General features: G+C 39.0%; 4 protein-coding genes and 2 long non-coding RNA genes across 8 annotated transcripts; 4 read left to right on the top strand and 2 right to left on the bottom strand.

The window, feature by feature from the left end:
- Positions 1–20: 20 nt before the first annotated feature.
- LOC124191007 (adiponectin receptor protein-like) lies at positions 21–2,334 on the bottom strand. Its single transcript, XM_046583923.1, has 5 exons — positions 2,116–2,334; positions 1,767–2,017; positions 1,068–1,698; positions 806–999; positions 21–741 (listed from the first exon to the last, which is right to left on the bottom strand). The coding sequence occupies exons 2-5, from the start codon at positions 1,953–1,955 to the stop codon at positions 616–618; spliced, it is 1,140 nt and encodes a 379-aa protein (XP_046439879.1). The 5' UTR covers positions 1,956–2,017; positions 2,116–2,334; the 3' UTR covers positions 21–615.
- Positions 2,335–3,815: 1,481 nt separating this feature from the next.
- Positions 3,816–15,223, bottom strand: LOC124191022. 2 transcript variants are annotated; one of them, XR_006873229.1, is made up of 14 exons: positions 15,102–15,223; positions 14,867–15,042; positions 14,603–14,754; positions 13,937–14,532; positions 13,354–13,548; positions 13,170–13,284; positions 12,983–13,114; positions 12,561–12,697; positions 12,253–12,475; positions 11,216–11,278; positions 5,288–5,516; positions 4,957–5,083; positions 4,073–4,158; positions 3,816–4,002 (listed from the first exon to the last, which is right to left on the bottom strand). It is a non-coding gene; the product is annotated as an uncharacterized LOC124191022 (long non-coding RNA). The 2 variants fall into 2 exon arrangements; XR_006873228.1 differs by lacking the exon at positions 4,073–4,158.
- LOC124191015 (trypsin-1-like) lies at positions 8,098–9,349 on the top strand. The gene is made up of 6 exons (XM_046583956.1): positions 8,098–8,301; positions 8,361–8,443; positions 8,528–8,675; positions 8,740–8,838; positions 8,905–9,022; positions 9,087–9,349. Exons 1-6 carry the CDS (start codon positions 8,176–8,178, stop codon positions 9,275–9,277), a joined length of 765 nt encoding a protein of 254 aa, XP_046439912.1. The 5' UTR covers positions 8,098–8,175; the 3' UTR covers positions 9,278–9,349.
- On the top strand, positions 9,854–12,521 carry LOC124191012 (ovochymase-2-like). 2 transcript variants are annotated; one of them, XM_046583952.1, is made up of 11 exons: positions 9,854–9,902; positions 9,962–10,059; positions 10,120–10,202; positions 10,272–10,419; positions 10,478–10,579; positions 10,644–10,761; positions 10,826–11,439; positions 11,501–11,838; positions 11,904–12,011; positions 12,079–12,196; positions 12,258–12,521. In XM_046583952.1, the coding sequence occupies exons 1-7, from the start codon at positions 9,857–9,859 to the stop codon at positions 11,023–11,025; spliced, it is 795 nt and encodes a 264-aa protein (XP_046439908.1). In that variant the 5' UTR covers positions 9,854–9,856; the 3' UTR covers positions 11,026–11,439; positions 11,501–11,838; positions 11,904–12,011; positions 12,079–12,196; positions 12,258–12,521. The 2 variants fall into 2 exon arrangements, with proteins under 2 accessions (XP_046439908.1, XP_046439907.1); XM_046583951.1 differs by lacking the exons at positions 9,854–9,902; positions 9,962–10,059; positions 10,120–10,202; ... (1 more) ...; positions 10,478–10,579; positions 10,644–10,761 and having other exon boundaries at positions 11,129–11,439.
- Positions 13,692–14,759, top strand: LOC124191026. The gene is made up of 3 exons (XR_006873237.1): positions 13,692–13,817; positions 13,881–14,572; positions 14,632–14,759. It is a non-coding gene; the product is annotated as an uncharacterized LOC124191026 (long non-coding RNA).
- Positions 15,224–16,380: 1,157 nt separating the features above from the next.
- LOC124191011 (E3 ubiquitin-protein ligase TRIP12-like) lies at positions 16,381–19,372 on the top strand. The gene is made up of 9 exons (XM_046583950.1): positions 16,381–16,475; positions 16,751–16,926; positions 16,992–17,336; positions 17,405–17,519; positions 17,588–17,752; positions 17,824–18,056; positions 18,128–18,318; positions 18,428–18,620; positions 18,681–19,372. Exons 3-8 carry the CDS (start codon positions 17,334–17,336, stop codon positions 18,549–18,551), a joined length of 831 nt encoding a protein of 276 aa, XP_046439906.1. The 5' UTR covers positions 16,381–16,475; positions 16,751–16,926; positions 16,992–17,333; the 3' UTR covers positions 18,552–18,620; positions 18,681–19,372.
- Positions 19,373–19,547: the final 175 nt, after the last annotated feature.

The raw sequence follows: 19,547 nt of genomic DNA on the forward strand, positions 1-19,547 counted from the left end.
AAACAACACACAACGCCATCTATTATTTCAAAACAAACTACTATTTGTATTCGTAAATAACAGAAAGACTTTTTTCTTCACAAAAAATAGTAACAAAAAAAAAAAGAAATTATTTCTTTTTCTTCCAAAAATGTTTTGCATAAAAATTCCATTCCACTAAAGATGCTCCTCAAAATACTATTTCCACATGAAATTTCCCAAGACTCGAAAGAGAAATTTTTTTAAGTTTGAAAAGATTTATATAACATCACGGAAGATGCCGTGACTAAAAATAATATTTTTTGTCCACTTCCTCATTGTTTCCGGAAAGAAGAAAATTGGGAATCTATAATATTATAAGTGACGTGCTCAAGCTACCGAGATGTATTCGAAAGGCACTTAATGGATCGCTCTACTTGAAGAATTTTTTCTCTCTCTTTGCGAGAACCATTTTACCAACGTGCCCATAAATAATTCATAAACTTCCTCCCCCCACCTCACCGTTACACAGAATTTTCGATAAACAATTTCAGTAAACAAAGCAGCAAGAAATATGTGGGTGGAAGAGAATAGGGATTTTTTTCTTTCTTTTTTTTTGCTTAATTGTTTCCAGCGGACTGTAATTTTGGTAGACAATTAAGCGACGGTAGAAGCAGGACACTGATTGTTCGTCAGTCGATAAACTGCCATTTCCGAAATGCCTTGGTAGTGTACAAAAGCTGCGGCTATCACCAAAACGTGAAATATTTGATGGCTTTGAAACTGTAATGAAAAACCAATTAGAAAGTGGCAGCACAAATGAGGAAATTTCTTCTTATGAACGTACCCAGATATCACATTTCCCAGGGAAGTAACATTCTGGTATACGGCCAGCGTACAGGAGGGCTCCCAGAATGTAGAGCGCTCCCATCAGAATCAGCCATCCGAGAGAGGCGTAAGAAACGGCGTTTACCCAACCTTCCATAACAGCGTAATGAATGGCTGGAATGGCACCACTCAAGCCAAAAGCGATGAAAATCCCTGTTGCAAAAAAATAAACATCGTAAATATCGATCAAACAAGTGAAACATGCCAAAAATGGGCAGTACCTGCTCTGAAGGGTCGGTATTTAGGTTCGCCAAATTTATCCAACATGGAAGTTATAATGGCACCGAGACCCAAAACGGTGGCCACAGTCAGGTAAATGACTTTTGGTTGATATTGGCAGTAGAAGGTGTAGTAGAGCCATGGAACCAACGATCCCAGGATGAGGAATGATATCCCAACGTAATCCAACTTTGAAAAGAGTTTGCCCACAAATTCAGAATGGCAATGCACAGTGTGATAAGTGCAAGACAATCCTAAACACAGGATGGCTCCGGCGAAGAAAGCAGCAAAAACCAATCGTTCTTCCGTTTGAAGTTCAGACCATATCAGCGTGTAGACGGCCAGACTGACAAATGCGACACAGCCAATGAGATGGGTCCAAATGTTGCCAGTTTCAGTATGGATTCTGAACAGCGATTGAAAGCATGCTGTAAAGGATGGCAGTGGCGGTCTGTGGCCCCAAATCAGGTAATCATTGTCTTGAAGCCAGTGAGGCAAAGCCTGAAAGTGGCAAACTTTCCAAGATGCTTCTATCACTTTGCGGCAAATATCTCCAGCTTGTTCTGCCACAGCACCAGCTCCAGCAGCCATGTCGGAACTAAACTCTGCAGCAGCATGGAATCCATCTTCCAGCTGTAACGGAAAAATGAGGTTATACACATACTTTCCTTTCAGGCACGAGAGTTTGCCAAAGTACTCACCATTCTTTTGGCAGAGGGCAGATCAGTAGGCATGCAGTCAGTAAGCTCTTTTGTTGACTCTATAATCCTTTTCACTAGGTCTGTTTTCACATCATCTTCACTACTTTCTACTTCTTGTTCCTCTTCTTCTTGGACGTTTCTTCGCAACCTAAGCCCGTCATCCCACTCTTGGCTGTTGGCAGACTCCATTTTTCAGATATTCTGGAATTATTTAGGTCCCAACGACTCGGTTTCCGAGCGGAAAAACGCAACTAGAAAAAGCAAAACGAAAAGATGACGATTGTTGAGCTTAACAAAGACATTCAAACACAGGCCACACAATTTTTTAAGTAGAAAACATTTTACATACCGACGAAAAAAGATAACGAGTGAACCGCTTTGAAGTGTATGCCTATATTGGAAATCAAACACACGAGAACAAAGGACGAGCCGTGAAATGCTTTTCGATTGTCAAGTTTCACTTGCAACGAGCGAAAAAAAGGACGACTTTATTCGTTGCTCACTACTGGCCTTTTGCTTTTCAGCTGGATGGGTTTCGACGTATACAAGACACAACACTAGTCAGGGACGATTGCAGCGCCATCTATGGAACCAGCTGTTGGCTGATTGGCTGGCGGTCACGTGACCCAGATAAAATTCCATCGTTTCATTGTCTCTCTCTTGATCGGATTACAGATTGGATGGCCCAGCCTTTTTATATAAATCGGTACAAAAAGTGCTCTCTTATCATTTACGTCGAATTGTTGTGTTCCTATCTTTATATGACGGCCGCATTTCTATTCGAGAAAATCTATACTAGATTATATCGATTACTTACGTCAATAATGGAATTGAAATTTTTGCTTTCAAATTTTCAACGCGTTTCCCTCGAGCAGTGGCTCGACACAAATGTAATTACTGTTCTATATATCAAGCCGATACCAGCAACTTCCACCGCGAGGACTTTTAGATTTTTATTTTTTTATTTTAATAATTGGCATTGTTCTGCGAATTCCGCCGTGACGTCGCCGCTTCACAATATGCCCGACGCTGAATCATTTCAAGGCTCCTACGTCTCATGGCGGCCAGTGTTGTCTCGATACTTTTTCATAATAGTCACGTGGCAGGTACCTGTGACGTACATTTCTCTTTTTTTTCCTGTAAAAAAAACGAGAGAAAGAGAAGCTTTACGAGTGCCATATGTGTTTGTTTTGGGGGGGAAGCAGCTTTTCATCCAATGAAAAAAGATACAAAAGAAACAAGGCCATTTTCACATTCAAGAAGATGTTTTTCATGCCTTTCTCTATTTTAAAACCGATTCTCACGAGCTTTTATCGAGTCGTGTGGGCACATCAGAAGATGCTGACTGAGCTTTGACCGAGTTATAAGTTTGTGTCTGATTGTTTGAACTAGAGCGACGACAACGCTCGTCGTGTAGACACACGACATGGACAAATAATGAGATTATGTGACTAAACAATGGGCCCTGATATCGTTCATCATCACGTCTAATCGAGAGAGAAAATAAAAAAAGAAAAGGCTTCCAAAAATATTTCAACAAATCGGTTGTGACTATTCTGCGCGGGCCAGTGGCTTTTATCGATCCGTCGAACGCGGCGCACAGCTGTTTTCTCCGAGCTTTTTATTCCGTTCTCGTGTGTTGGGGCTTTCGCTGCTGCTAGTTCACGTTCCTTTTTTTTTCATTTTCTAACGCCGCCAACGCACACGTGATGAAGACCATAGAGTTACGGATGAAAGGCGATGGGAGGGAGACGAAAAAAATGGGGGTAGAACCACGGCTGACACACAATTTCCTTCAGGGAACGGCCTCATTATATCCTGCCTTCGCTTTTTTTTTTTCGTGATGGCAGTCCTATATAGTTGGCTCCGGCCTTATCTTTCCTACATTCGTGGGGGACCTATGTAAGTGTGTGTGGGGGGAAAAGCAAGAAGAAGGTTCAAGTGTCAATATTATCCCTCCGCTTCTCTCTCGTCTTGGCCAGTTATTTACTGCACACCGATCGAGACGTCAAAGAATTGAGCGTATGTGTAGGTGGCACACGCGCGTAGGAGGGTAGAAAATAACTGGAATTAACGTCCGTCTATATTTTCACTAGATGAAATGACATTGCTCCTCATTTTACAAATACGAAGGTGCGATGGATAGATTTTGAGGTTTCCTGGTCGACTCGTGTCATTTCCTCGTACGGCGCACCGATCCATCGCTATCGATTCCGGACCTTTTGTGTCCGCGATCCTGAAAAAGAAAAAAAAAATCTTTATTTTATCTTATGTTGCACGAGGATCAGAGTTGTATTGTATTTGACCTTGTTGAGGTTATACAGAAGATGCCGCCTGGGGCACTCACGCCCAATCGATTTATCGAATGAACTCTCTTGAAATTCTCTTTGAACTGATAACACAAATATTATTTTTAGTGGATCACAGCTAGACAGGATCACAAGTAAAAAGAGAATTCTAAAAATGCATTCGGGTTTCAAGTCACGCGTGATCTTGACATACGTCCATATAGCTGCGTATTACTGTGTGTGTGACTAGACCCCCCCTAGCACCACCCCAAATGAATCTGTGTCAGTATGATAATCACGCCCCGGGACGAGTTTGACCTGTTTCTGCAAATCGCTCACGATCTTTCCATCAAACACACACACACACAGTTTATGAGAGCAAACATGAAATATCCCGTTGCGACCAGCATGATGGCTGGCGTTTATTTTTATTTGGACGTCAAGGTCGTAAGCAATTTCAGCACGAAAACTGATAGATATTCGAGGCTAGATGATTGCAGCACTATAGCTCATTGCTGCCCTTGACTTGAACGAATCGGAAAGATTTTAAAAGCGGACAGGGGGGGGGGTATTACTGTTGAGCAAAATCGATGGGTTGCGGTTTCCATAGTTAAAGAAGAAATTCCTTTTTTCTTTATTTTCCCGGAACCCCTTTTGTTTATTTTACGAGGCTATATACAACTTGCAACGATCGAAAGAGATTTTTGTTCAAAAAGGAAGTTTGCGGGAATAAGAGTTTGTTGGTTGCGGTGCGCCGGCCCGGTGCTATACTATACACTCTCAGTTTGGTCGGCCGTGAATTTCCTTTGTTTCCCTCCCCCCCACAGCTCCAACCTTCTTTTTTGGGGGATTTTTTTGAGCGTGGGCCAAATTTTCGGAAAAGCAAAAGACGAAAAACTTACCACGATGAGTAGTTTTGACATGAATATACATCATCTGGCGTTTGGTTCCGGCTCGGGTCATTCAATCAATGCTGCCCTGTCACCGATGTGTATACTGTAAACAAATAACCGCAGTCGACGCCGACATCTATCGTAGTAAATGAAACAGGAATGGCGGTTATAATACATCCGTAATCGAAACCACAATTAGGACACAACCGGAAAGTCTCATTCTTCCGGTTGCGTAATGTTAGTATAAGCAAATGTACGTAGTAAACATTTCCACATATCAATAAAATTAATCAGTTTTGGCTTGGGTTCTAAATTTCTAAATATTGGGTGTATAGAATACTTTCCAGCCAATCGATTCTCATGTTACAATGACGACGCATCCGAACGAGGGGGCGTCGTACGGCCGTTTTAACGCCTTGGCTTTTTTTTCTATCTCTCGACGTTACGCAATTCCCGCCGGACGAACTGGACTGGAGTTTTTGGAGAATTTCCAAACCAGTTGATCTTGATCGTTAAAAGATTACGTCCAGTTTCCCCTGCAGGCTCGGAAGATGACCCATGTTGCTAGGCTAGAATCAAAAAGAAAAATAATCATTTTTTAAAATAAATATGGATTGATTTAAACGTTATCATCACACAGGGCTGGTCGTGATTGCAGCTCAAGCAACGAGCTAGACGTTTGAAAGTCAAGAAGCCTTTAATAACACATCAAAGCAAAAGCAGATAGTGCTGCTGCTCACTTGAAACAACTTAAAAATATCAAGTCAATAACCCACTATTTGATTTGCAGTTTAACGTAATTGAGAGTGTGCTTCAAGACCACTTTTGAAGAGTTTAATGAAGCACTGGCAGTCAAAATTCACAAGTTAAACCAAAAGAAGTTGGCAAGTTGTCATTTTTGGCTCCATTCCAGTTTCTATAAAGTACTGGCCACATGCTGCCAACTATCATCCCTTAACTACACAAGAAGTTCCACGGGTACATTGCAAAAAAGAAAAGTCTACATATGGTGTCACTAATTGACCATGAGAATGCTTCAAGTCAAGGGTTACGTTCCAATTTTTCATTACATTTTTGTCTCTCGAAATATATACTTATTTGGATTCGTGGAAAAAAGTCTACCAACATCAAAAACTGATTTTCTCGCTTATCTAGTTGTTGACTCTATGGCCTTTAGTCCTCGAGGGACGCAAACTACTTTGAACCGGCTGTGACAAACTTTTTTCAAGCAGTTTATATAACAACGGGAAATGTATAACTCTAAAATTAACAGAAGCCCACAGGTTCATTGATCGGCACGGACTGCACGATCCACATTAGAAGAAAAAAACAACAACTTAAAATTGATTAATTTTGTTTTTCCTAATTTGCAATTCGGCTGCAAACGACAAATTTCACCAATCTGTCAAATTGAACAGCATTGCATGATTTTCTCTAAAATGAAATCTAATTTTTTTATTTGCGGTTTTTTGAAATCAGATTAAAAATTTCAAAAAAAAGTCAATCAGCGAAAAGGTTCGAACCTTGTGATCTAGCAAAGTTTGCAAATCTATATTTACCATAACGTTTGGAATCCTTAGCAAAACGCGCCAGTTTTTGGCCACGTTCCAAACATTTCATTCGGGGAGCCTGAGTGTCCAGCACCCGAACGTAAATGGACAAGGAATAATTAATGATTAGAGTCCCACGCCCGTGGTCATTAATTCTCGTCTGCCGTTTAGCTCGAACGCAATCATTTTTCTGTCTCAATTTGAGGAGTTTAACCCGTCGCTATTTATTTATTACATTAGATTGAGGGAGAAAGGACAAGGTTCTAGTTTTCTGGTCATGATTGAGTAATAAGTTTTGAAATCCTTCACAGTTACGATTTGATCGACTTGTTTCGTGCAAAGTCCCGTTAGATTTTCTGAATAATTAAACGAACGAATAATACTCACGCCATCTGTACTGGATCACGGTCATCACACATTAGGACACCAATCTAATCTCTGTCGAAAGCGACAGTTAGAAATAGGAGCGCAACGATTTCGTTCGTAATCTATCGCCCAGCAGATTTTTGGTCAAACTGCTTATTATTCTCATGGGGAAGAGATTAACTGGGCTGGGCCAGAGGCAGGTTCATTGATCAGCTGACCGTTCTGGTCGGGAGGTTTTTCATTCATGCTTTGCTTTCGTGGCCCCGTGTGAATGAAGGTTCATGGAGGACTTTATATATCGATCGACACAAGACTCGACTGGATCTACTCCTGGATCCTGGCTCGTGATGAGGTATATAGTGCTGGACTGGATACTCCAAGAAAGAGTTAGTCATCGGCTAAGCTGCTGGATTGTGGCATTGAATTGGTCGGAAGTTGAAAGTGATAATAAATAATCCTTTAGAAATCAAGTTGAATAGGTTTTATTCTGAAATAGCCAAGACAAGATTGCGTGATGAAAGGTTTTCTTTGTTACCCAAGTTATTTTAGATGAAATGAAAAGCTCTATCAAAGTTAACTTGCTCAATATTAACGAAGTACATAAGCAACGCCGATGCAGATGGCCACATTTCGTGTGAAATTGCACAGCTGGTTGGAGATTTCTCTTTCCTTGATTCATTGCATTAACTGCACGCTAAGTGGCAAGTATTTTTCAAGACGAATACAGCGCCTCGTACAGCGCAAATTGAGCTTTTACTATTTCTGAATGACGAAATGTTGCCAAATTAGTTAATTGCCTAAACGAGGAATAAATAGCCTGAGATATCAATGACGTCACTGGCCACTCTCTCCCCGACAACAATCACGTTTTAAAAAGTTTTAGGCGAGCAGAGCGTGAGTCGATAGTTCGTTGCGCTGCCATCTAGTGTCGCAGTAAAAAACAGCTTCGAGTAACAAATAATCCGCAAATAATTCAAAATGCTGTTTTGAATCTGTTTTGCACAGGGAAATAATTATTTGAAAGAAATTGTCAAACCATACTAATGCAATGCATTAAAAACATTGACGTCACAGCATTTTAAACTGTACCTGAAATATTCATTATGGAGATCCAGACATGGTCGATTGGTCAAACCTCAAACGTAATCATTGGTAGTCGGGCCGTATGTCGTCGATATTATCATTTCGTCTAAGAAAAGTAAATAAAAAACAGATTAACATTAGGTCAGTTGGTAATCATGAATCGTGCCGTGCTCTACGTTCTAATTGTCTTGGTTGCACCAGGTATATTTTACTTCATCATACCTTAATAATGTTACTTAAAATTCATAAACTTGAAGCGGCGTTGATAAGTGATGATGTTGGTCGCATCTCTAATGGATTTGATGGTAGTCCCGCTGTAATTGTCCCCGCCGAAAAATATCCCTTCATAGTTTCGGTAAACGATAAATGCTGTACAAAAATCACTAATACAAACTAACGATTAAAATTTATTAGGTGACGCTTAATGATGTCCACATTTGTGGAGGCTTCATCTACAATTCTCGATTTATCGTTACAGCAGCTTCTTGTGTCTTCAAGTGAGAAAACTATAATTTGAATATTTTTAATACAAACCTTTAATTGATTGATTCTTTTAATAATCTGAATTGTTTTACTTCTAGTAAAACAACAGCTCAAATTCAGATAACGGTGGGTCAATTGTCCCTGATCCTTCCAGATCCTGGAGAGATGCGCCTTCAAGTTAGGGCGATTTATGTTCACGAAAATTTCGACAATATCACTAAAGTCAACGACATAGCTATGCTTGAGGTTTAATTGTTGCGATGTATCTGACTAACAATTTTGGTTAAAATTTTTTTCCTGTTTTGAGAAGACATCCCAGACGATAGAATTCAATGCAAATGTCAATTTTACGTATTACGACACTGTTGGTGGTCCTCTTGCCATTGTTAGTGGATGGGGTGCAGTTGACGTAATTTATTTGTTAAATATTATTTAGATTTAGTAAGTACGGCTATATCTTGTCTTATTAAGCTAGGAATCAAAAGTGGTGTCCTCCAAACTAAGAGAAGCTATAGTATATGCGCCTATCAACTGTGATTTGTTTCCTGCTGACGTCTACGATCCAAACATCATGTTCTGCTGGGGGAGGAGTGGTATTAATAGATTCAAGATATTGTTTCAAAATTATAACATGAAAATTGTGGGCTTGAATTGCAGAGTATGACAATGGTATACGTCCTTGTCAGTATGACGAAGGTTCACCACTGTTTAAGCCCACAACAATCCTCGTTATGGGAATCGTCTCTAAAAATTTGGGGTGTGGTGATAGCGAAATCTACGAAACCATCTACACTCGGCTAGTGGTTTACTACTATTGGATGCTCAAGACAGGCGGTCCTCAACCTTAAAATCGAATAAAATTCGTCTACAAATGAAATTAATTGAAAATCATGATGTAACCATTTAATCGCATTTAACCACAGCACTAAATAAACCATAAATGTGATTGAAAACTTTACCATAGAATCAGTGTCTTTCATGAATAAATCACATGGATTTCTTTTGAAATTCAAGAACAATAATTCAGCATAAAGTTAAGAAAGTTCAAAGAATAATAATGCATTCACTTGTACTATATGTCATATTGATTACCGCGAGCAGCAAAACTGTTTACATTTTTTTTAAATCATTCTTACCACAGGGAAAGTTCAAGGGAAAGTTGTCGTTTGAAGCAAATGAATACCCAAATCATTAGAAATTGGCTTCACAGTTGTTTTTACTGTACCTGGAATATTTGTAATCGACATCTAAAAAAGTCGATTGGTGTAACACAATCTTGGGTAGTCCAACTGTATAACGTCGTTATTATCGTTTTATCTAAAGAAGAGAAAATAAATAATAATAAAAAAAATATTATCACCTGCTGAACAGTTGCGATATGACATATGACGATTAAATATGTCCTATTAAAGATTCAGTTGAGAATCATGAACCGTGTCGTGCTCTACGTTCTCATCGCATTTGCTGCACCAGGTATTTTTTTATTTCGCCATAATTTAAATTCCCCTATGCTAACATCAATCAACTTGAAGCGAGGTTGATAAGCGATGACGTTGGTCGTATCTCTAATGGATTTAACGGTGCTACGACTAGTGTTGTCGACGCCGAAAAATACCCTTTCATAGTTTCGGTAAACAATAAATGTTGAACAAACAACTCATACAAAGTAATGATTTAAATAATTATATAGGTGTCGTTGAATGACAACCACATTTGTGGAGGATTTATCTACAATTCTCGATTTATCGTTACAGCAGCCTCTTGTGTCTTTAAGTAAGAAAAATTATTTAATGACACTAATTGGTTTGATTACTTTAATAATCTGAAGTGTTTTACTTCTAGTAAAACCACAGCTCAAATTCAGGTGACGGTGGGTCAACTGTCCCTGATTCTTCCAGATCCAGGAGAGATGCGCCTTCAAGTTAGAGCAATTTATGTTCACGAAAATTACGACAATATCACTAAAGTCAACGACATCGCTATGCTTGAGGTTTAATCGTTGCGATATATCTGACTAACAATTTTGTTTAATTTTTTTTTTTTTTAAGACATCCCAGACGATAGAATTCAATGCAAATGTCAATTTTACGTATTACGACACTGTTGGTGATGGTCCTCTTGCCATTGTTAGTGGATGGGGTGCAGTTGACGTAATTAATTTGTTACATATTATTTAGACTTAGTAAGTACGGTGACCTTGTCTTATTAATCTAGGAATCAAAAGTTGTGTCTACCAAACTACGGGAAGCTCGTGTTTATCCGCCTATCAACTGTGATTTGTTTCCTGCTGACGTCTACGATTCAAACTTCATGTTCTGCTGGGGGCAAAGCGGTAATAGTAGATGTAATATGTTACTATAAAATTACTACACTTAAATTGTGGGTGTAAATTACAGAGGATGACAATGGTATACGTCCATGTCAATACGACGAAGGTTCACCACTGTTTAAGCCAATCTCACCCACAACATATCTCGTTGTGGGTATCGTCTCCAAAAATTTGGGGTGTGGTGACAGCGAAATCTTTGAAACCATCTACACTAGACTATCGGCTTACTACGGTTGGATGCTGAGAACTGGTGGTCCGCAACCTTAAATCCCAATGAAATGCATGCATTAATTATCCTAATTGAAAATCAACCACATGAAGTAAACAATGACAATGTTTAAATGAAATTTCATCGAGCATCTTCAATTTGATTTGTTGTGTTGCTTGATAAGCTGGCAGCCAAAATGAAAAGGTCCATCACATTTCATACTGAATAATATCAGGGGTTTATACTTACCGCTATCAGTTCTGGCTCAGCGTCACAGCCATGATATTGCCTGGTCAAGGATAAAGACTGCACCTATGAAAAAGAAAGCAACAAGTTTTATTGTTGCACAGTAAGAATAACAAAAACCTTTGAGAATCAATTTAACAAAATAAGTAATAGAACTACTCGACGAGTAAAAATGCGGATATCGGCGGCTATTTCCTTTCTAATTGTCATCACGTCTCTAACACACGGTATAGTCCAAACTTAACTTCTATAAAATATTCAGTACTAATTAGATAATCTTATCTCCAGAATCGTTCGTTATTGCCACGGGTAAAACTGTCAATGGGCGTATCACGGGCGGGACTCCGGCTGCGATTGGAGAGTTCCCTCACGTAGTGGCCATTAAAGTAGACAAAGAATTCCGTTGCGGCGGATTTATTTACAACGAACGGTGGGTAATCACGACTGCATCCTGCGTCTACGGATTCACAAATCTTTTGGACCGGGTGACAGTGGAAGCTGGTGTAGTATCGTTGGATTCCACCTCCGTACCGAGTCAACAACTTATTCGGATCGAGTCGTTCCACGTGTACGATTCTTACGACGAATCTCTTACGGGACCGCTGCACGATCTTGCCCTGATACAGGTTAACCAAAAACAACCTAACTTAACTTTACTGCACGACATTAAACCCTTATCATTTGTTTGCAGACAAATTCGCCTTTCATTTTCGATTCGTACGTAAATTTTTCGTATTACGACGAATTGAGCCAAAATCCCGAACAATTAATTTTCACTGGATGGGGCAGTACCACAGGAGTAAATGAATATCATTAATTCATTATGGAAATTAGCCAACTAAATTTTGTTTAAATTTCTTCTATAGAATGGCGGTCTGTATTCAAACGAGTTGCAAAACGCAACGATTACCTTGAATTATAATTCAACTATTTGTCAACTGGCTTACGAAATTTACAATGACGCTTACATGATCTGCACCGGAGGTAATGGTTTCTCAGTAGGTAAAGTAGAACATACGAATCAAACCGGATTTACTTACCATAGATGAACTAGACCATGCAAGTCCATGTTACTATGACGAAGGATCGCCTTTGATGCAGAATGGATTTGTTGTTGGAGTCATGTCGAGGAATAAGGGCTGCGACGCAGCTGGAACGATTGAACCGACCATTTTCACACGGCTGTCACCTTACTACAATTGGATATCCACTACGGCTGGATTGCAACCAGTTTTATCCAATCTCTCCTTGTAAAAAGTGACCCTAAAAAAACATTCGAAAAATAATAATAAAACCAAGATTAATCCGACATTTTCTCATTTGATTTTAAAATATCCCGCTTTCTTACTCGCGTGAGTCGTGACGCACGAGTTCCCCGCTAGATGCAGTCAGCCTGATCGTTATCATCGTTATCATCGCTACTATCTCGCGAAACATACGTAAAGGCTGACATCAAATTGCTTGTGGCATAATCTAAAAGTTCAACTAGGACAAATTCAACAGTTTAAATAGCTGATAGTTGCTCTTGATTCAAAGTTGGAGAGTTTGGTTTTAAATCAGCCGCCGTGAAAATGAAACTGAGCACTATACCATTCCCATTTTTCTCTGCTGTATTCTACACAACGCTACGCAAATATCTCAATTAAACCGGGTTTTTTAATGTTAATGCCGTAATTATACAGGAGGAATTGAAAAAATAATATTGTGTGATGACACGAATTTTAAAATGAATAAAAAATGAATGAGAATAGAATTTTTAAATTTTCTTACTTGATTGGCGCTTTCCTTAGACGTCTCCACCTATCGAATTTAGCACCAACGTCAACTTTATCCCGCACAGTGAGGCGAAAGAAGCTCTTTCCGACAATGGCACCTTCATTGGACGATGAGTCACTTTTATAACTTGAAAACAATTAAAATTTGTTTTTATTTTTAAAATTAAAATGTCCATAATTACAGGAAGGTGGTTTAGTGATTGCCGGGCTGCGTTCCATTCAAGTTTCATTCGGAACAGACTGCAGAGATTACGGCGCGGATCAGTTTTACTCAGCTTACATGATCTTCGCTAGAGGCTGTAAGTTAAAAAAGAAGTAAACTTTAATTGTATAGCATTATAGGTAATCTGATTTCTTGAATAATACAGTCACTAGATACTGGAAGCCCCTGCCATTGCGACGAAGGTTCGCCTTTGGTGCAAAACAAAAACATCAGTGGAACAGTGGGAGTGGTTGGAATCATGTCCAAGAATGCCAGTTGTGGAAACAATTTTCAACCAACCATTTACACCCGAATGTCTCCCTATTACCCTTGGTTCAATAAGCTTGCCGGAGAACAGCCTACATAGAAAGAACGTTATAAGTGTTATTTCCCTACGACAAGTATCAAATAAATAAGGTAGGGAGTTATAAACTTTCGTATAGCAACGCTATCGTCCATCGGGTTCTTGAATTTCACATCCTAACGGGTCTAAGACAAATCTCTGTGGTATGTCAGGAAGCCAACAAAAACTCGTCAGCAATTGTTGGACAGTCAAAAAGAAGCAAAAGTATCGCAATGAAGCTCACAGCTCTAATAACTGCTCTCGCCTTCGTCGCCCTTACATCAGGTAATTACTATAGAAAATCTGTTAGGGTATTGTAAAACTTATAAACTAAAACTATGTTATAAGGAGCACCAAGCGAAGATCGCATTTACGCTGGTAGTAAAGGCCTACAACCGCCATACCTTTTTTGGTTTCGATAGTGGTGAATGAACATGCGGTGGATGGATTTATAATAATGACTGGATTGTCACAACGGCCACTTGCATTGTCGAGAAACTCAATTATAAACAAATGAATGTTTGGTATTAACAATTTGGTATTAACAATGCCCTTATTGAATAATATTCGAAAATTACGAACCGAGTCAGTTAAGTGTCATCGCTGCTCAGGTGTCGTTGCTTCAGCCGGACGCAGACCAAGTTTCGGTAAATTTTTTCAAGATTTACCGCTACAGCACTTTCGACCCTGTAACTAAGTTGGACGACATCGCTTTGCTGCAGATAGCTAAATTAAATTGATTTTAAATATCGAGTTTAATTGGTTTCAAGATTTCGACAATTTTTACCAACGCAATAGGCAAATTGCGTTGGTATTGCCAATAGCTCGCAACAACTCTGTTTTTGGGCACTAACGTCAATTTCGTTCGTTACGAAGAAAGAAGTAGTTGAAGATGGCCCCATTAATGCCGCTTTTGAAGGATGGGGAAGCTTAGTTTCTATCGTTTCTGTGCCGTCATCCCGATTTCGCCTAACAGTTGCTTGGCTTAACGGATCAGCTCCTATATCAAACAATGAGATTCAATGTCGCCATTATTATAGGTACAAAAATATCGATTTAAATTGCTTTACCTGTTTCTCTGAAAGAATGCCAAAAACAGACTGAGAATCGAATCCATTCTTCCATCGCGAGCGGCCACAAAATGATTTCAGTTGCATCATGGAATTTTAAGTACAGCGTTTCTTCGACGTTCGCATCCGGATTAAAAACAATTGGGGGACGTCTGTGATTCAATTTTAATTCATAATTACTGTTAAATTGAAAATGTGACATTTCAACGATATTATCAATCAAGAATTTTACACTCATTAAAAAAAAAGCCTTTTGTTACAGACCTCATTGTTGCATTGGGCGTCTATCTAGCAAATATTCGAAACTTACTAAATTCCAAACACTTGTATTTACTAATTGGCACCACCCCAGTCCGATGTTTGAATCTTGGTCCTTGGAGTTATGCTGATGGGCAGGCGGAGCTATAATGATATTAGAGGGCAACTGAAAGCACTACATACTGTATACATAACAATAAAAGAAAATGTTCTGCATGAAAAATACCAACTGTGGATTTACCTGTTTCCATAATTCTAAGACGTGTGAAAAATAATCTGGAATGCTGTATAGGCTACCTACATGGTTTTTTTATAAATACCATTCACACTACTCATTTGTTGCCTGCCCTGTACTGTAATTAACTTAAGACAGACAATTCGAATGAATTGAAATTCTAGATAGACAATTAGGAGTTAATACTGAAACAATGTAAGTAACGGGAACTACTCAACTGAAATTCGAAACAAATGTTAATGGTGGGAACAATCATCAGCCTGACAAAGATCTCTGTGAATGGGTTTGAGCATCTCATTGATAAATTTCAGGGAGACAACACAGTAAAAGTACTTCATACCATTTTTTCTGTGATCTCCAGTAATATAAAAGTAAAAAAATTCTCATTTCACCAATGTAAACTGAACATGGCCATCTATAGTTCACGGCCCATCATCGTACGCTTCTGTGTGGGACATATTTTGGGTTCCCTGCCCCTTTCCTGTTGCCATAGTACATAGCCAGAGGGTCGTAAGTATCGGTTTTTGTTCCACATTTCCGCAGATGCTTTCCACCCTTTGGATGCCTGTGTGTCTGACTTGTATCTCGATATGGTCAGAATTATTCGAAAGAAAGCGTTTGACAGTCTAGTGGGTATAGCGGTAGACTCCCACAAGAGTAGCAATAGGTTCAAATCTATGTAAATCATTAACAAATTTTCATGATTTTTCCTTGTTTTTCTATATTTTTAAAGGGAATTAGATGGAATGCCTAGATTCTGTAAAAAAATGCGAGTTTTTTCACATTTTTTAAACAAAATCTGAATTTGTTTTTTTTTCTAAGTTCTTGCCAAAGAAAAAATTCAGATTTTGTTTAAAAAAACCTTTTCCTTTTCTCCCTTTCCTTCCCTCGGGCACGATTTACCCGTAAAGCCTATGCGGTTACCACAATGGGCGAGCCAAATAAAAATCTTCTGTTCACGGCACCCCTTCACACTGCAACGCGACGCAAAAAGGTCGGCTTGACCCATACCTTTGGATTCGAATAAGGTCTATATAGCTCTGATAAAAATATTGTTATGTCGATTTAAAAATTCATTTGGCATTGTTGCCAATGGCTTCTTAACAGCTTCAGTTTCAAATTCAGTTTTGGTTAATTAGTAAAAATGAGACGAAGTTCTCGCTTAAGTTTTAAAAACCCGGTGGACTTTTCTAAGTTTTTTCCTCCGAAAGAAAATCGTAGAAGAAATCGTACAGCTAAGGTTCACATTTTTTAAATTAAGTTTTTGTTTCTTTTTTTTTGTATAGTTGTAAAACAGGAACCAGATGATGGCGTCCCAACTGAAAGGAGGACCTGGGTGATCGGATCACGCCATCAAGTGGAAACTGTTTTATCTCATAGGTAAGCTAATTTGTGATTGTGTGTGTGTGTGTTTTCGTTTTGAAATCAATTCCAGTGGCTGTTGTATTGCCCAAAGGCTGGTTGTTTTTTGTACAGCTGAGTCCACGGCTGAATCCAGCATTTTCTCCACTTTCACCTGCTTACTCTCCACCTAAAACTTGCCCGGGCAGTGGCCCGGGTTAACTCTAGGTTAACTGGAGTTTTTTACGGCTTCGGCTGTCACTTTGGCTTCACTAATTCATTTGTTTCCCACTTTCGTCCATCCGGGCTTTCAGCTTGCTTGCCTTCTAGCTCGCTGACTGGTACTGAAAAGCGGGCTCGGCTGGCTTCTCTAGACCTTTCGTGGAATTCGCCTTTCGCAAGATCGGTCATTTCCGATTGATACAAATTCCGAAACACCCTCACGGAAGACGGAGAGGATCGCAACGATCGACTTCGTCTTTTTCTTTCGGTACACATATTTTAAAAAAATTGCAATAATTCATAATAATATATTTTAATTATTTTGCCTTGCAGGAATATCTCGGTTATACACCGGGGAATGAAGCAACACTGTTGTTGGCTGCACAACACATGGAGAGTTTGATCTCTAAGTTGGGAATGGCCATTGAAATAATGGAATAATTCCCTACGTGTGGAGCACAAAGTGCATCTGGATCACCATCAAATGTCATTCAAGTAGAACAAAAGAGACATCCCTCTAGCAGCAATCTCAAACAATATTTTGGTTGACATATCGAAATTGAACCTCATGCGCTGGTTCTGTGAATAGAAAAATTTCTCATTGTTCGTGACTATGGACGTGTAAGAAGAGACGACTTTGATGACTTAGATGGAAACTTACTTGAAGCTAGAAACATGGTAAAGTTATAACCAATCATTCTCAATCAGTCAAGTTACTAAACTTTCATTCCATACTTCATTCTCAGGTTGAAATGAATCTTCAGCGAGGACAAGGAGCAGTCGGTCATCTATTGAAAATGTTTGTCAACAATAAAGTTGCTGACTACAACGAAACTATTTTCGAAGCAGTAACAAATACCAGTAAGAAAGTGTTAACGTTTAAAAGAATTACTTGATTTCATATGATAATATGATTATTTCTTCTTCAGGTGTTGATGGATCACAGGCGGATGACGTTTGGAATAAAATCCATACAGTCTTCTACAGTCCAGTTATAAATGGTGAGGAAAGCGTAAGACCACGCCCAGGGACAAGCGCAAATCGTAGCGAGAACAACGACAGAATAAAAAACCAAATGGCTGAAACGTGGACTAGTAAGTTTTGCTGAGTTTTTAGGTTACCACCAACGGTGATTAACATCTTGTCTTAACTCTACTCCTTACAGCGGGGATCGCTCCTAAAGTTTGTTCAAACTGGGAACTGTTTCTCTCAATGCGACTACCGGAGTCCGTGACAATCCAAGATTATTCTGTGGTGGTTCAAAATCTTCTACGAGTACTAAATGGAATCAGTCGTTATTGGGGATCGTTGTACGATCTCGATAGTTACGACCCTATCTCAACTAACGATAAGTTTCTTCACCACCAACTAACCCACAAGGTTAATCAACACCTCAAGGTATATTCTTCATATTTCATCACTATTTGAAATTTTAAGTAACTTTTTTTTCTTGTTGAATTCTCCGAAAGAAAATCGTACAAGAAATCGTCCAAGAAATCGTCCAGCCGAAGGGAAGGTTAAAATTTTTGTTTCTTAAATTTTTTTTTCTAATTTTTTTTTGTATAGTTGTAAAACAGGAACCACATGATGGCGTCTCACCTGAAAGGAGGACCTTGGAAATTGGATCACGCCATCACGTGGAAGCTGTTTTAGCTCATAGGTAAGCTAATTTGTGATTGTTATTGTGTGTGTTCGTGTGTGTGTGTGTGTGTTTCGGGGCAATGTTCAAAATCATAAGGGCAATGTATTTTTTTTTTAATGGACACCAGGAAGAAATTGAATCGTTCGCTCAGCGTCACCGTGTTGTCGACCACTGTTCCGCACGGTGGATTCCTGAACGCGTCTCTTCTTTTCAAGAAGAATGTTGAAATGGGTAAATTATCCCAGCAATGAGTACTTCAACTTATGGGAAGAAAAGCAGAACTGCAATTGTGATTCCCTAATTCGTCAATACCTGGAAAAGTAATTTTTTAAAATATAATTATTAGAACTTTTAAAATAATTATATTTTTTATCTTTTAGAAATCAAAACCCTTCGATTATAAACTTATTGGATGGTCCTGGAGCTGGGGAAGAAGGGACTTTACTAAGACCCAACCAAGCGATCATCAAAGTGGAAAATCCAGGTGAGCTAGCATCCGGCACACCTGCATTTGTTCCACTTACCCCGTTGGATATGGAGTTGGCCAAGTCCAACCAACTGTTGCGTCATAGGAATAATCGTCGCGACTACATCATATATGTTCGTGACGATCCTATGACAACAACAACAGCAGCAACGGCAGCAGGAAGTTGAAAATCAACGGAAACAGCAAGAAGAGGAAAGATAAAAACGGAATGCCTTTTTTCAGGTTTGCATTCATATCCTACCTGCAGACGAGATTCATCCTTCTGCACAGACGTGTACTAATCTGTTGATGGTACCTCGCTACACCAGCCCACTTATTTTGAGAGAGAAAATGGCCTACGCCGTAAACCAACAATTGCGTTTTTATAATGCATAAATTATTTCTTTGGATAAAACCTTTCGTTGCGCCTTAGAGATTTTGATTGTGCCTTTTCGGTTTGTCGTTGTTTGATTCTGTAGCTGTTGGGTAGTGAAACTATTTGAAATGATGCACTTTAAGGAATCCTGCTTTGCCTTGCTCTCTAGTGTTCTGTCAACTGTCCGTCATTGCGTCATTGTTTGTTTTTTTAGTGAGTGAAAATTTTGCAGTGTCATGTTAAATTATTTTCGGTTTTTGTATTCAATTTTGTGTAGCCTATGTATTCAAATTAAATTACAATTAAAATGTAAGACAAGAGTCATTTTTGATATTTATGTACAGTACCTTACCTAAAGTTTGAAAACGAGAGAACCTTATGGAAAAAGGCGTTTTTTGTGGCGAT

Source organism: Daphnia pulex, chromosome 3 (genome assembly GCF_021134715.1).
Source record: "Daphnia pulex isolate KAP4 chromosome 3, ASM2113471v1".
In the NCBI taxonomy this organism is placed as follows: Eukaryota; Metazoa; Arthropoda; class Branchiopoda; order Diplostraca; family Daphniidae; genus Daphnia; species Daphnia pulex.

Bases quoted from the DNA above. Each gene is read 5' to 3' on its own strand.
- LOC124191007 (XM_046583923.1), bottom strand. From the start codon at position 1,955: ATGGAGTCTGCCAACAGCCAAGAGTGGGATGACGGGCTTAGGTTGCGA. The intron at 1,000-1,067 runs GTACTGCCCATT...TTTTTGCAACAG, and splicing joins ATACCGACCCTTCAGAGCAG to GGATTTTCATCGCTTTTGGC. The intron at 742-805 runs GTACGTTCATAA...TTTTCATTACAG, and splicing joins CTGGGAAATGTGATATCTGG to TTTCAAAGCCATCAAATATT.
- LOC124191015 (XM_046583956.1), top strand. From the start codon at position 8,176: ATGTTACTTAAAATTCATAAACTTGAAGCGGCGTTGATAAGTGATGAT. The intron at 8,444-8,527 runs GTGAGAAAACTA...TTTTACTTCTAG, and splicing joins GCAGCTTCTTGTGTCTTCAA to TAAAACAACAGCTCAAATTC. The intron at 8,676-8,739 runs GTTTAATTGTTG...TGTTTTGAGAAG, and splicing joins ACGACATAGCTATGCTTGAG to ACATCCCAGACGATAGAATT.
- LOC124191012 (XM_046583951.1), top strand. From the start codon at position 11,385: ATGCGGATATCGGCGGCTATTTCCTTTCTAATTGTCATCACGTCTCTA. The intron at 11,440-11,500 runs GTATAGTCCAAA...TCTTATCTCCAG, and splicing joins CATCACGTCTCTAACACACG to AATCGTTCGTTATTGCCACG. The intron at 11,839-11,903 runs GTTAACCAAAAA...ATTTGTTTGCAG, and splicing joins ACGATCTTGCCCTGATACAG to ACAAATTCGCCTTTCATTTT.
- LOC124191011 (XM_046583950.1), top strand. The intron at 17,520-17,587 runs GTAAGAAAGTGT...TTTCTTCTTCAG, and splicing joins CGAAGCAGTAACAAATACCA to GTGTTGATGGATCACAGGCG. The intron at 17,753-17,823 runs GTAAGTTTTGCT...TACTCCTTACAG, and splicing joins AATGGCTGAAACGTGGACTA to CGGGGATCGCTCCTAAAGTT.